Below are 15,946 nucleotides of genomic sequence, written 5' to 3'. Positions count from 1 at the left end.
TATGAAATAACACAATTTTATTGGTTGGTGATCATAGAAGTTTACTCTCAGTGGTGAACCCGAAAATAGAACACCCATAAACATTAGATACATATACGACGATAAGAACAAAACACACTTCATATATCATATAACACAATCATCATTAAATTCGGATGGCAGAAAAAGCGACGACTCCATAGGAACTAGTGATATGGAGAAATTCACGGGTTGTAGAAACCCGGTTTTCATATCGTTTGAAGAGCTCATCACACAAGTCTGGTCCAAGATACGCCTCGACCATAGGACGAATAGCAGCTTGAACCAAGTTGGTCCCGGCTCGTCCGTACGAAACGGGATCTTTCTTCCACTCCTCAATCCTCATGTTTCTCATCAGAGTATTCAACTAGTTTCCTGTATTCCATTTTCTCTATCTTGAAACCACCGATACGGTCAACTCCCGCAGCTACTTCCTCCGGACTTCTCATGTACGCCGGAATGTTGAATCCGTCTCTTGTCCCTTCATCTATCAAACCCTTTTACACAAACAAATCATAAAAGCGTTTAGTTTGAGTGGCATTAGCCCGCATAATATTTAAGTTATCATTAGCAACAACAACAAAATTTAGCTCATTTGTGAAAATAGCTACTATATAAAAGGGGCTAAATTGGAGCTTCCTAAGCACTGCCACATGGACAAAAATATTCAGAACCAACCAATCTGCCATGTCATCCCGGACTGGGCTTGAAATTAAAAAAAATTAGTCACCTTCGCAGCCTATTTGACCCATCTCGCAGCCCAATCCCGAGCCTCTCTTGATACCGTATTGGTTGCAGACCATTAAACCCATCTCACAGCCCAATCCAGAGCTTTTGATACGGTCGAGTTATATCGCCGTCTCGATCCCCTTTCTCTGAAATCTCAAAATCACTCATCCTCCCTAACCCTAAGCGCCGTCTCGATCTCTTTGTCGATTCTCTTCCTCTCTCCCAACTCATCACGCATAACGCCTCCGATGAGAGTGCTGGTACTTCAATGTGCTCTCATAAATACTCCATTCAAGATCCCTGCGGACCCTCCACATCCCCCCTCCGGCTAGATGATATCTAGATCCCTATTTATACCCTTATCACTCTTACCTTAGATCTTAAAATCCATACCCTTATCTTGGCAAAAAAGACTGCAATCCTTACCGGCGAAGCTTCTTTTCTTCTCCTCTTCCGACATGTTTCACCAGAACCAGGAGATTCCACCTTGCAGTTTAGGCTTATTCATTTCTGGGAAGCTCGCAAGAATGTGAAAGGAGGACCAGGCATCATTCTTGGGATCGATGCGGAGGTTTGTGTTCCTGTCTCATTGTGCATGTGTTGTTAACTTCTGAAATACACTAACGGAAAATTATGTTAGTGTATCATGGAAAAAACACTTGATTTATTGGGTTGAGATGAAATTAGATTAGTGTATCTTGAAAAAAAAAACTTGATTGATTGGTTTGAAATTATATTAGCGTATCTTTTATTGGTCTTCCTGTCTCATTATTCATGTATCTATTATATTAGCGTGTCTTGATCAGAACTATTTAAACTGTTATATCATTGCAGTTTTGTTGTTTTGCTAATCACTGCATCTATCTTGGAAAAAAAAACTTGATTCATTGGTTTGAAATTATATTAGCTTATCTTTGATTGGTCTTCCTATCTATTATATTAGTGTGGGTTGATCAGAAATATTTAAACTGTTATATCATTGGAGTTTTGTTGATTTGCTAAAACCACATATCTGTTAAGCTTTCGTATTGTTTACTTGAGAGTGCTGTGATAGAGTAATACCATAACTGAAAATTGTTTTGCTTGCCTTAAACGCTTAGAATTTTAAAGACTCTAATTTTAGATATTCATCTGATTCGATATTGTCTCCCTGTTCTGTAGGGTACTGTGGCTCAGGGGTTCATCAGTCAGAACCGTCGCAACCAATATGAAAAACAGCTCCGGCGTGGGAGCATCTACACACTGACAAACTTCTATGCATCCAACAGCAAGGTGATGTATCATGTTGCTGATCAGAGGCTGGTGATTTGCATCTCACACGCCTCTGACCTGTCGAAGGTTGAAGAAAACATTGAAGGCATTTTGACAAAGCGCTTCAGAATCCATTCCTTTTCAGATTTTGAAGCCAACTGCGATCCCAGAGGGGATCTCCACGGTAATGTTTAGATAATTTCTTATCATGTTTAAGCTATTAAGTAACTATGTGTGTGACTGTGTGTTGTAGATGTTGTTGGCCACCTTAATCTGGTTGATGGCCAGCCTCTCCATCAGCGTCCGGTTTTGTGCACCAAGGATGGCTCAACTTCTCGGAAAGTTTTGGTTCATTTGCAGTTTAAAGAGTAAGCTGTTGTAGTTTTCTAATTTATGATCCTTATTTAAACATCTACTCTTTTTTAAACATCTAATTTATGATCCTTATTTAACCATATACTCTTTTTTAAAACCGCAGTGGTCCAGTGATTAACGTCTATATATGGGACGAGGCTGCAGAAAATTTCCGCCTAAAGTTTGACGCATGTGCAGCCACTCCAACGGTTCTATTGGTCACAACGGTCAATCCTAAAAGACTCGGAGGTAATCTCTCTCTGACTCCATATAAGACCTCCTAATCACTCACACTCAGATACATAAACCTAACACTAACTGCTTCTGTATTGGCAGGGAAATTGTGCCTAAGTTCAATGTCGTCATCAAGAGTGTTTTTGGACGAAGAGGTTGACCCCACCAAGGAATACATGACATGGTTAGTATTTTAGTTTTCAAAATTTAACAACCTTGATGATGGCCTGATTTTAAATTCTTTTCTAGGTTGACCACGAACCCTTCTGCAACTGCTACGGTCAACCCTGTTGAGGTGGTTAAATCTGAGACGCTCACAATAAGTGAGATTGCTGCTTTCATCAAGCGTCAGCCTGCTAAGGTAATCCCATTTGGTTATTAAAATGAAACACTTTTCTGAATTTAGTTGCTGACAAACCTTGGCATGTGATTTCAGATTGCCTACTTTGACTGCATTGCCACAATTGATGATGTCAAGCTTGGCACTGAGTGGTATTACATTGCTTGCAAGGATTGCCAGACAAAGTTAAACCGTGGGCCGACAACAATGCTTTGTCTAAAATACGGCAATGAAAATGCTACTGCAGTAGCCAAGCAAGATTCTCCATTCAAACATGTTTTCATCCTAAAATTTATATACTAATTACTTGCGTTTGAAACAGCTACCGCGTGGAAATGTCTGTCTATGATAATGAGGAGCAGTGCACTTTCATCATTCTCGTAGATGCTGGGAAAGAGCTCACTGGCAGAAAAGCAACAGAGTTGATCGACACTTATGTTGAGGTAAGTGTTATTCTGGTTAAAAAAATGATAATCTTGACACTTATTTTAGTCCTAAAGTGCTACCAATTTGATAAATGATTCTGTTATAATAGGAAAATGGTGGAGATGGGGCTGAGCTTGAGGTTCCACTGCCACAATGTTTTATCGCCACAATCGGACATACAAAGAAATTCAGGATCAAGGTGGCACACTACAATTTCACATCTACCCACCTATCCTTGACAGCTACCAAAATTGTGTCATCAGCAGTTTTGCCACCAAAGAAGCCTCCACTCAAGATGCCACCAGGAACTGAAGTGGAAACCTCAGAGGTAACTGAGAGCAGTGGTGGTGGTACTTCAGCCACTGACGACCAGAAGAAAGCAAAGTGTACCAAGCGTAGTGGCTAGATCACATGCAGTATAGTCACTCCATCAGTGGCTGGTACAGACTACCCAGTCAGCATGCTTCTCTAATAACAGTCTACTTATCTCTCTTTAATCAGTTTGTTTTTGCTTCTTGCTAAGACAGTTTATTATTGGAAAAATCTTATGGTTTTTGTTTTCTTATTAAAGTTGTTTGGTTTGTCATTCTTATCTTGGTTATGAATCTATAATATTTTATGTCTACCTGTTCATTATCACTACTATATAAAACTAAGAACAATTAAACCCAAAAAAATGCATGCAGTAGAATAAGGACTACGTACTTAAGAAGTCACATTATAATAAAACCAATGCATGCATGGATTGGTTATGTCCAGCCGTTAATGCTAAAAGATATTCATGCCAAAAATTGAATAAAATGTCGCAAACTTAAGGATTTAGAACTAGAACTGTAAGTTTCTGTATATTATTAATGAATAAGTGTTCCCTTTATATAAGGGTTACAAGAGAGATAAATGGAAATACAATAATAGGAAAGATTACAAATCATAAACATAAACAAATTAGAAAATAGGCAAGTTGTAGCCGCCTCTCTCTCCTCTCCAAGTCTCGCGGCCGCCTCTTTCTCTCTAGGGTTGGGCCGTCTCTTTCTCTAAGTGTATGGGCATAACCGGGCCGGTTATCCACATCCACCAATTGATTTATAACACTCCCTCTCGGATGCCATAACCATACAAGGATTGTAATACACTTAATGTTGCCTCATTAAAACCTTATTAGGAAAACCTAGTGGGACAAAACCATGATGAAGGAAAAATAGTACAACACGTACTACTCCCCCTGATGTGAACCTCAGTGGAGGTCCTTCAGCCTACGCATCCCAATCTGATGCGTGAGCTTCTTGAACGTGCAGGTAGGAAGTGCCTTGGTGAATAGGTCAGCTGAATTGTCACTGGATCGTACTTGGACGACCTGGACCTCACCGGCTTTCTGAAGATCGTGAGTAAAGAAGAACTTAGGCAATATGTGCTTCGTCCTATCACCTTATATGTAACCGTCCTTGAGCTGAACAATGCACGCAGCATTGTCCTCATACATCACAGTTGGCTTTTTGCACTCGGCCATCCCGCAATCAGCTTGGACGGGTTGGTTCATCGACCTCAACCAAACACACTCGCGGCTGGGCTCATGTATGGCCAAGATTTCTGAGTGATTAGATGAAGTGGCCGCGATGGTTTGTTTCATGGAACACCATGATATGGCCGTACCTCCATGTGTAAAGACATATCCTGTCTGTGATCGAACTTGATGTGGATCTGATAAATAACCAGCATCGGCAAAGCCAACTAAACCATCTTTGTTATGGTTAGTATAATATAGACCCAAGTCTTTCGTTCCTTGCAGGTAACGAAGAACATGTTTGATCCCATTCCAATGCCTCTGGGTTGGACATGAGCTAAACCTAGATAGTAGGTTCACGGCAAAGCTTATACCAGGCCGTGTGTGAGTTGCCAAGTACATTAAAGCTCCTATGGCACTGAGAGACCTCACGACCATGGGACTGGTCAGAGAATGGCAATCGGCCATATTGAATCTCTTGAGTACCTTTTCAGTGTATGTCATCTGATGCACAAGGATCCCATCATTTATGTACTCAAGTTGTAATCCCAAACAGAATTTTATTTTCCCGAAATCTTTCATCTCGAATTCTTTCTTAAGGTATTCAACCGTTTGGGAAATTGTATCCAGAGGTTCCTAGGATATTCAGATCATATATTTCGATGATTATCAATATTGTTCTCGAGAACTTGCTGTACATTCAGCTCAATACCCTCTAGTACTTTCATTATCCAGTGGACCATATAAATATGCAGTCACGTCAGTTTGCTGCAAGTCTAATTTTCTCTCTTATATAGCCAGACTTATGAGACATCTTAAAAGTAGTTGCATCCACCACATGGGAGTATATCTCCTTATAATCTATTACTGGTCTTTGTGAGAATCCTTGTGCAACATTAGCTTTATATCTCACGATTTCTATTCCTCACAAGACCCATTTATATCCACTGGTTTTAACATCATATGGCGTTTTAATCATATGGCCAAATACGCCTTTCTTCTTTAAACTATTTAACCCCACGTTTCCATTCAATCTGTTCTACGAGTGCACACTTTTATATTGACGTGGGTGATCCTCGCTTATATTCATAAATTCAAGTGCTACCTTGTATCGTCTTATGTCGACATTCCTTATTGTGTTCCATTATGTTCCAGACATGATATAATCGATTGAGATTCATTATTATCAGGACCTTTAATACTTTGCAGCTTGGCGTCCCAAGCTACATTGTTTGGTACCTGTACCTTTGAGCCGGCCGGCCTTATCTCTATGTCTGGGATGGTTTCCTTGACCTAGGATTTGTTTTATCATTCTATGCACCTTTTTCTTTTGTTTCTGAGGATTCTTATCTTTGGAACTTAATGGTCTATCTTGTATAGATTCTGTAGCAACTTGACTATGTCTCTCTTAGACATCAATTTAGTTGGTGCTTTACAAGCTGGTTTATATATGACTTAGTCATTCTTTTTCGGGTCAGCAAATGTGTCTTGCATTTGATTAGCTAGCTTTGTAAATGTATAATCTTTGGACGTTTATTTCACATTCTTTAGTCCGAGGATCTTGCCAAGACAATGATTGTCGATGACATTATGTTCCTCTTACCAGCTTATTATTTTCTCCCTCTAATGTTGGATAGTCGGATCCATTAAACTTTGCAATCCGTGTTCTTGGCCACTAAATAGATCACCCATATTTGGCTCAAGGTACTTCATTATTTGTGGGAGATTCATATCCAACATATATCCCCATCCTCATCCTCTTCTAAGGATCCATCTTAGATGGCACATATATTTGTGGTGGCTTATCCAAATATCTCAAGATGTTATATGTCTGGCTCATGACCCGTAATAAATTTGAGATGAGAATATCTATGCTCACTTAATGGTCTGATGCTTATTAGTTAACATGCATGTAAATTCGTGTGTCCCCAAGCCTTGGACTAAGAGTTTGGACCTATGGGTAATGGCCAATACAAATTTATAAAAGGATTCAGCCAAGCTATATATAGTATGGACATGTGCAGATTTGTCCTCACTACCCCCTCATGGACATACTATAATCTTTAAGTGCTTTGGGACATCATGGCCTAATGAGTTTCCCTTGTGTTCATGCTACACACGTGAGATTCTATGGAATAACTCTTTGTGCCCTTTTCAATTTCAATTTCGCATCATGTTTTGGACCAGGATGTCCAATCCGGTCATACCATAAAGTGTATAATTTCGTGGGTAAACCATTCTGGTTACCATGACTATTGTCTCTATCATACTGATTTTGGCATAGTCTAGATCAATAGAGAATTCATGTATAGTTTTTTTTTTTTTTTTTTTTGACAATTGAAGTTTCATAATCCATAGGATCGTCCTTCTCATGATTGAAGTCATTATCATCATCTTGGTAAGTCATATGGGCTTCAGGATTCTTCCCTTTCAAACTCTCTTGATAGAGGTCAACAAGATGCTTGGGAGTCCTACAAGTATTAGCCCAATGATTGCTCATTCCACATCTATGGCACACATATTTCTCTGATTTAGCCGAGTGTTGTGGTTTGAAAGAAGATCCACGGCCACGACCATGGCCTCGTCCAAATGAGCCACGGTCCCGTCCATGGTCTCGACCATTTCCTCGCCTGCGGCCAAAGGATCTTCGACCGCGGCCACGTCTGATCGATTTGTCTCGACCACGGCCATGCTGGCCGTTTCCTTGGACGTGATTGGACTCTTTATTGTACTCTGTAGCGTGTGCATCAGGTAGTGGAGCTGATCCAAGTGGTCTCATCTGACTGTTTCTCATTAGTAATTCATTGTTCTGCTCAGCGAGCAAGAGACAAGAAATAAGATTAGCATAGGTTTTGAAACATTTCTCTCGGTACTGTTGTTGTAACATCACATTGCTTGCATGGAAAGTGGAAAAGGTTTTCTCAAGCATATCCTGGTCCGTTATACTTTCACCACACAATTTCATTTTAGAAACAATCTTAAACAGTGCAGAGTTATATTCGTCCACCGACTTATAGTCTTGGATCCTCAGATTCGTCCAATCAAACCGAGCTTTTGGTAAGATCACCATTCTCTGGTGATCATATCTCGATTTCAATTCAGTCCAAAGATCTAGTGGATTCTCAATGGTTAGATATTGATCCTTGAGACTCTCAGCTAGATGATGACGAATGATTAAGATGGCTCTGTAACGATCATTTTCATTGGCATTATTGTTCTTGGTGATACATTCACCGAGACCCTTGGATTTCAAGATGATCTTAGCAACGAGCGCCCACTGAAGGTAATTGTCTCCAGATAGATTTAGGACAGCGAAATCAAAGTTGTTGATTTTCGACATTTGAAGTTATAGATTAATATTTTTAGATCTTTTAGGAACAGTTTTTTAATGTTTAAACGATTAGGGTTTTATGTTCAAACAATCAAACAAGCCTTCACAGCCAAGATCTATGCCTCACGGCCAATGAGAAAGCCGCACGGCCATGGATGCAAACTAGTTTGTTTTTATGCATTTAGTTTGTCGTGCAATTGCAATCCTAACATGGTTTGTTTCTATCAGTTCATGATGCAATCAAAACAAGCAAACCTATCGGCCAAGCAAAGATCAAACCACACGGCTATTTGATTCAATTCAACATCATTCCTAGAATAAGTTCTAATTGTAATTGCAATCAATCAATGTGATTAAGTTATGGTATGAATGCAACAAGGCCACACGGCCACGAGTATGATCAAAGTCTAGAACAATTTAACCTAATATGTAGTTTCAGATTTCGATTTTAAAATAATATAAACTAGGTCATTAGGGTTTTAGTTTAAACAAGCCAAACAATCAGATTCGAGTTTGAACAATCCTAACAATAGTTCTAGGTGATCAAATCAACCAATCAATGTTCAATTTCAAACAATCAAAATCGATTTTCAGAATTAAGGTTTTAGAGTTTCGATTTTATTAACAAGCAATTTCAATTTCAGGATGATCAAATTCAATCTCAATCAATCAATCAATCAGTTTTAATTAATCAATATATTTCGAATTAGGGTTTAGGGATTTCGAAAATTTGATCTTAGATCAAAGGGATTTGATTTGAGATTCAAAACCTTTAAGGTTCTGATTTTAATTGATCAATGGACCAATCTCGATTTTTAGGGTTTGGAGATCGAACTTATAAAGCTTCAATTTACTCGCTTAGGGATTGATCTATTATCCTATGGCTTCCATCTTAGAGATTATATTTTAGGGTTTCATTCTTTACAATCAACCAAATTCGATTCATTCTGTTCTTAGAATTCAAAATACCTTTAGTTTAGTTGTTTGTAGAAAACGGACCACCAAGAATGAACCTCGAGCTTAGACATGATCGGGACGCGAGCTGGCTGGGACGCGAGCTGTTTCTATCGGATCGCGAGCGGCTCTGATGCGAACGGGAGCTGTTGCTGTCGGATCGCGAGCTGTCCTTGATGTAGGATGAAGCTGAGTTCGTCTAGGATCAGGAACGCCTTGGGGCTGGAGCTGATCAGGTGGACACGAGCTGGAACGGAGTCGCGAACGAATTAGGGTTCGTCGGTATCGTCGGGTTCGGATTAGGGTTCCAAAGCAAATCGGCGCGCATTGTATCTGTACGTGAGGGCGCGTCGGTGGTCAGATCGACAAACGGTTTACACTGACTGATTCGTCTCGGCCAGGGCTTCGATTTGATATATTGATCGTTTTCTAGGTCCTCACGGTTTGGGAGAACGGCCTCTTCGAAGTTCTGAGCCAGATTCCTTTTCATTTAGGGTTTTAGGGTTTTAGCGATTTGGTTTTAGGCTCAGGGTGTTAGAGGCTATCGTGCTGATAACGTGTTGTAAACTTAAGGATTTAGAACTGTAAGTTTCTGTATATTATTAATAAATAAGTGTTCCCTTTATATAGGGGTTACAAGAGAGATAAATAGAAATACAATAATAAGAAAGATTACAAATCATAAACATAAACGAATTAGGAAATAGGCAAGTTGTAGCCGCCTCTCTCTCCTCTCCAAGTCTCGAGGCCGCCTCTCTCTCTCTAGGGTTGGGCCGTCTCTCTCTAAGTGTATGGGCCGGTTATGGACCGGACCGGTTATGGACCGGACCGGTTATGGACCGGACCGGTTATGGACCGGACCGGTTATAGACATCCACCAATTGATTTATAACATAAAATATATTCTAGCATTAATACAAATAACAAAAGATATGGAAACAAAGCAATTATGTTTTTCAAAAGATATTCGGGCTCTAACTCTAAAGAAACGGCATATCCATTACCGCACTGCAGTCTCCACCGCGATTCTCCTTCTATCCTCCCAGCTAGGTCTTCGACGCCTGAAGAGGAAACCTGCTAACGTCCCATCAGGTAAGAAATCGTATAACATCGACCGGCTCTGCCCTTTGTCACAGAAGCCAATTAGGTTCACTAGGTTTTTGGGGTGGATCTGACCATGGTCAAACCAATCTACAAACACCACTTGCTTGCATCAATATCATCCATTTATTTGTCGCAGTTTGGTTCATCATATCTTGGTTTTTGCTCTTTTGTGGGTATATATCCGTTTGTTTAAGGAACGGCTGTCCCTCAACACCATGGTGAAACCAACTTCCAAAATCCTCCGCTTCTAGGAGGTATTTTGAATTTACAAGTTCTTTTTTTATCAAAACATTATTAGTATTGATATATTAATTTAATACTTTAATCCAAAACTCTAATAAAACAAATATAAAAGTTCATCACCATAATTGTTTGCAAAATGTAGGTTTTCCTTTTATATAGTAGTTATGTTTTTTATTTTAAAATACAAATTATGAACCGTTTGACCATGTTTATCATAAATTTTGTTTTAATATATTTTTAATTATTTACATCTTATTTAATATGATTTGTTTATAATATGTTTCTAAACCATACAACAAAGTAATTTTTTTTTGATAAATAAGAAAAGTTTAAACTTAGTTTATATTTTAAAACTAAAAAATTAAACTGATATTTTTAATGAAAATTTACATATATTAAAACAAGAAAAGTGAAAATGACAAATTATTTTTTAAAAACACCAAAAACCAGAAAAAACCCTATAATGTACCTTAAATATTACAAATACTTATGGTCCGGCATACTGTATTTTTTAAATAATCATGTCAACAATTTAAAAAAAAAACAAACTATAACTATGTTCACTTCAAAAAAATATGAAATTTATAAAAGATGGGCAATACAAAATAATTCTCATTATTATGTGTGCAAAACATGCAGCCGAAGATCACAAAAATTGGAGCGACACCCTCGGACTGCAACCAATAATCGTAAGGATCATTAGGATGTGGCCTATCACAAATCACAAAAATAAAAATTCTTTCCTAGGAACAACTTTCATTTGTCTTGACATCCAGGTTTGTCTAAAAAATACTTTTTTTTATTATTGCAACAACATTTCAAATGATTGCTTTTAACCACTCAACGGGAACAAAAAATGGAAGGGAGGGTGTCTATTTCTCCGTCTGACAAAATGTACCAACGGTTCGAGGAAGGAAAAATTTATCACATTAGATATTTTAATCTTCTTCCCAATAACCGACGGTACAGGCTTACAGTTCAACCATACATAATCAATATCAATGAGACAACAATTATTACACTAATTCAAGAAAACATTCCACCAATTCCTTCATACGTATTCCGGCCCCAACGCTACCCCCAATTGATCAGCTTAGCAAGTGCAACCAACTTCCTCCCAGGTAAAAAAAAAACCATTACCTATCTCACATACAAATAAATTCTCTATTTTTGTCGCTAAAAACAAATTATTCCCACAGATGTTGTTGGCCGAATATGCCTCATCCAAGGAAGTGATATATATAACCACAACACAAATACAAAAATCATCATTGGATTGCGTATAGACAGGTACTAACATTTTATTAAATAAAATTTGTTTTCCACCAAAACAAAATATGATACAATAATTTTTTGTAGATCCAAAGTGGTACGTCTAACTATATGGGACAACGAGGCGGCTAATTTCAAAGAGTTAAATCGCATATCTACCAGGAAAAACCAAATCGTAATCCTTTCAAGTATCATTCCAAGGTTACATGAAGGTAATAAACTAAACATAAAGTTTATGTCAAACTAAATGCTTACAAATATTTCACTTTTACAGGGAAACTATCACTCACAGCCACACAAGGATCACGCTTTTACTTTGACAACGACATTGATATCATACAACGCTTCCAAAAGAGGAATAAACTGCTATCCTAAGCCTGATGGCATAACTCCACATGGGATCGAACCACAAGACAGAAAACGACACCAGTCAACTGTTTTAAAATTTACGTTACCGCTTCCTACGTCAATTAAAAAGGCACACTCAACTACTCTTTTCTTTTACGAATATTGATTGCTCAACACAATATATTATTCAAACTTTCTGTTGTTTAGAAAAGATTAACTTACACTTTCTTAAACTAAAAAAACTCTTTGGTTAATTCTACAACAAACAAAAATTAACTTACCCTTTCATAAACTAAAAACTAACAATTAAGTATAACTTTATTTTAATTATACATTTAATCCGCGCGAAGCGTGGATACCGGCTCTAGTATATATAATAATGATAAGTTTGCCTTTTGGAAAGAAGAATAAATCCGGGTTTACAATACGTGTTAAAAAAAATTATAGGGAAGTTGAAACGGGCGTTTTAGTGGTAGTATCAAACAGTTAAACAAACACAAAACGTTAAATTTGAATGGTATTTTATGTGTTATACCAATTCCTCATTACCTCTAACCAGTTAATTAATGCGAAAGTCATAAACGGCCCATTAGAGATGTATAGTGAGACGTCATCTTCAACGGTTATGCGATAAAAACATGAAAGATAGATACTATGCATGTATACAAATAAACATGGTACGTGTTTGTACAGGATTCGGTTGATTAGATATTCGATGGGCCTTGTGCAGGGATGTAATCCATCTCCTACAGTACATGTCAATTTATGTATAGATTTACCTCATTTATCAAATCTTGCCAAGCTTGTTCCATGGTAGTCGTGAAAGGATGTTTGGCTCGACTATCCTGATCACCAAATTGTTGGACCAATATTTTATTGGTTATATGTGAAAACGAAATGGGCCATTGGACCAATCATCTAATAAGCCTTTGAGGCATGATGATTAATGAATGGAAGTAGAGAAAGTCCCACATCGGGAGAACTGGAACAAATGAGGAGTATATATATGTATTCACTATAACTCTTGTCCAAATGGTGCACATGAGAGGATAGGCTCGCCCCCCACGCGCGCCGCCGCCGCCGTCCGTCCGGCTCGGCTCGGGTCTTGGTGGAGGTTCTCCGGCTCAATAAGATTTATCTGTTTGAAATAGATCAGAACGAGTCAACAAGAGAGAAACTTGCGGAGAAAGCTGCTCAACGTTCCACTCCGAGATCTTTGAGAGATTTTCGGAAAACGTTCACAGCAGTTTCGAAAAACCGCTCCTCGTATCCTCTTTAAATACGGACTTTCCTCCTCTTCATTTTTCACTTCTTTTCGTATCGAAAACCAACAGAAAAAAATCTCTTAGTGTAAGTCATAAAAACCAAGAGTGTTTCGTAGAATTTATAGTTCGATATGGCGTTCACGAGTGAAGTGTGAATCGTCTGCCATGGTTGTATCCTGGGACTCGATATTCGTACAGTCTCATCTCACTAACGGAGCGAATATTTAGAGTTAAGGAAAGAGATTATATCTCGACTCCATGTATCTTTGCGAATGCGATTTCTTATCGTTCTTGTATTCGTTTTTTACATTCGTCTATTTCCTTAACATCGGGTTTTTTATCGTTTATGTCAGTTTGTTTTACTGGCTTTTACAATCTTAACTCTAAATCGCTGTTATGTCTAAAGCTCAAATCGGGATGAAGAACGGTTTATAAAAACGGGTTTTGGAACGGTGTTTGCGATTTGCTTTCTAGCTCTTCCGCGAAATGTTTGTTATTTATCTCATAAACGGTTTGTGTTTTGCTCTGTAGCACTATCGAAAAACGTTTATTGATATACGATTCATAGAAACCTTTTCTGGCTTCGTTCAAAACGATGTTTGCGATTTGCTCTTTGCTTATCCACGAAACGTTTCTTTGTTCTTTTGTAAACGTGTTTGCGAATTGCTTTATAGCCCTTCCGCGAAACATTTCCTATGTATTTCATAACGATTTGCGGATTGCTTTCTAGCATTATCGCGAAAAGTTTTTGAAATATGATTCTTAAAACAAAGTACATGAATCGTTTCCATAACCGCTTCCTTAAGCGAGTTTATGAAACATTCTAAGTCTATACAAAACGGTTTCTGCGAACGCTTCTCTAAGCGAGTTTGCAAAACGTTTTTTCCAGACTAATATCGACATGATTTGGTTCAAACACCAAAAATGACCATCGATTTCAAACTATTATTTTTCTTTAAATAATATGTTATTTGTTGAATGGAGTACTGATTCGCTTTCATGTTTTTGTCTACAGAAAAAACAATGACGAACGATAACAACACCCCCATTGACACCACATATGTCATTCAGACTCCACTCAACGTTGCAGCAACTGATGCAACCGTGACAAATGTTGGAAACATCACAGCGTCAACCGCTGCACCAACAACAAGCACTATCCTCCCTGCGGGAAATGCTGCTGATGAAACCACTCGCCGTAGCCTATTCGGTGCTGATCTTTATCAGACAGGTTCAGTTTCAGCAACTGCAAGTGGTCCGGTGGCAGTTCAAACTCCTCCGGATGTCCCTAGTGTGTTCACTCAAGGACTGATGCCAGAAAAGTTTGATGGCAAAGGCTTCAAAACGTGGCAGAAGAAGATGATGTTCTTCCTGACAACGATGAAGCTGGACAAGTTCATCTAGGAGGACAAGCCCCTTATTCCTTACGGGATTGATGATGTTCACAGTCTCTCAACTGTTGACATATGGGTGCCTTCCGACTTCATCTGCAAAGGTTACATTTTGGGTCGTCTTATTGACCCATTGTACTGTGTCTACCGTGAGATCCCCATGGCGAAAGAGCTATGGAGATCACTGGACAAGAAGTACAGAGGTGAGGACGCTGGCTGCCAGAAGTATGTGGTCTCAAAATTCCACGACTTCAAAATGGTGGATTCAAACCCCATCATGGATCAGGTGGAAGCGCTTCAGCTCATTTGCCATTAAATCGCTGCTGAAGGAATGTCCATCTGCGAGACATTCACAACTCCCAGCTTCATTGAAAAGCTTCCTCCAAGCTATGCAGATTTCAAGAACTACTTGAAGCACAAGAAGAAGAAGATGGGGCTCGAGGAGCTCATCATGAGGCTTCAGATGGAATCCAGAAACCGAACTACTGACAAGGTCACTGCTAAGGAGCACAGTGTCAACATGGCTGAGCACAAAGGCAAACGAAAGGCACACGCCAATTCTCCTGCCAAGCCTTCCAAAACTGTTGTAGCTCTGAAGGCTTCTGGAAAAAACTTCAAGAATAAAGGCATTGAGATCAATGCGAATGTGGAGAAGTTCAAGGGGAAATGTCACTACTGCCGCAAAGTGGGGCACAAAACTGTTGAGTGTTGCAAAAAGATCAAAGATGAGAAGGCTCAGGCAAATCTCACTGAGGAGGATCTCGTTGCTGTGGTGACTGAAGCCAACATGGTTGAAAGCAACAACCCCAAGGAATGGTGGTATGACACTGGTGCAACCACCCACATTTTCACCGATAGGGCGATGTTCAGCACCTATCAGAAAAGCGAGACTCAGGAGAAGCTCAGGATGAGAAACACTGCAGTCTCCAAGATTGAAGGACGCGGCAATGTGATTTTGACGATGACATCTGGACGTGAGGTCACTCTGACGAATGTGAAGCATGTGCCTGACATGAGGAAGAACCTGGTCCCGGGAACCTTGCTCAGCAAGAATGGATTCGCCATAAGTTTTGAGGCAGACAAGCTCGTGATTAGGAAGAATGGGATGTATTTGGGAAAGGGGTATGTTAAGGGTGGACTTGTCAAGGTGAATGTAATGACAGTCCTTCCGAAAGTTATAGCTCC

At 39.1% G+C, this 15,946-nt stretch overlaps 1 protein-coding gene across 1 annotated transcript; it reads left to right on the top strand.

The window, feature by feature from the left end:
* The first annotated feature begins 995 nt into the window (after positions 1–995).
* On the top strand, positions 996–3,758 carry LOC125592688. The gene is made up of 10 exons (XM_048768047.1): positions 996–1,007; positions 1,160–1,318; positions 1,909–2,182; positions 2,252–2,366; positions 2,477–2,601; positions 2,689–2,770; positions 2,836–2,947; positions 3,023–3,078; positions 3,249–3,369; positions 3,462–3,758. The coding sequence occupies exons 1-10, from the start codon at positions 996–998 to the stop codon at positions 3,756–3,758; spliced, it is 1,353 nt and encodes a 450-aa protein (XP_048624004.1).
* The last annotated feature ends 12,188 nt before the right edge of the window (positions 3,759–15,946 follow it).

This window comes from Brassica napus, chromosome C9, assembly GCF_020379485.1.
Source record: "Brassica napus cultivar Da-Ae chromosome C9, Da-Ae, whole genome shotgun sequence".
Taxonomy (NCBI): domain Eukaryota; kingdom Viridiplantae; phylum Streptophyta; class Magnoliopsida; order Brassicales; family Brassicaceae; genus Brassica; species Brassica napus.
This window is presented reverse-complemented; position numbering and strand designations above follow the sequence as displayed.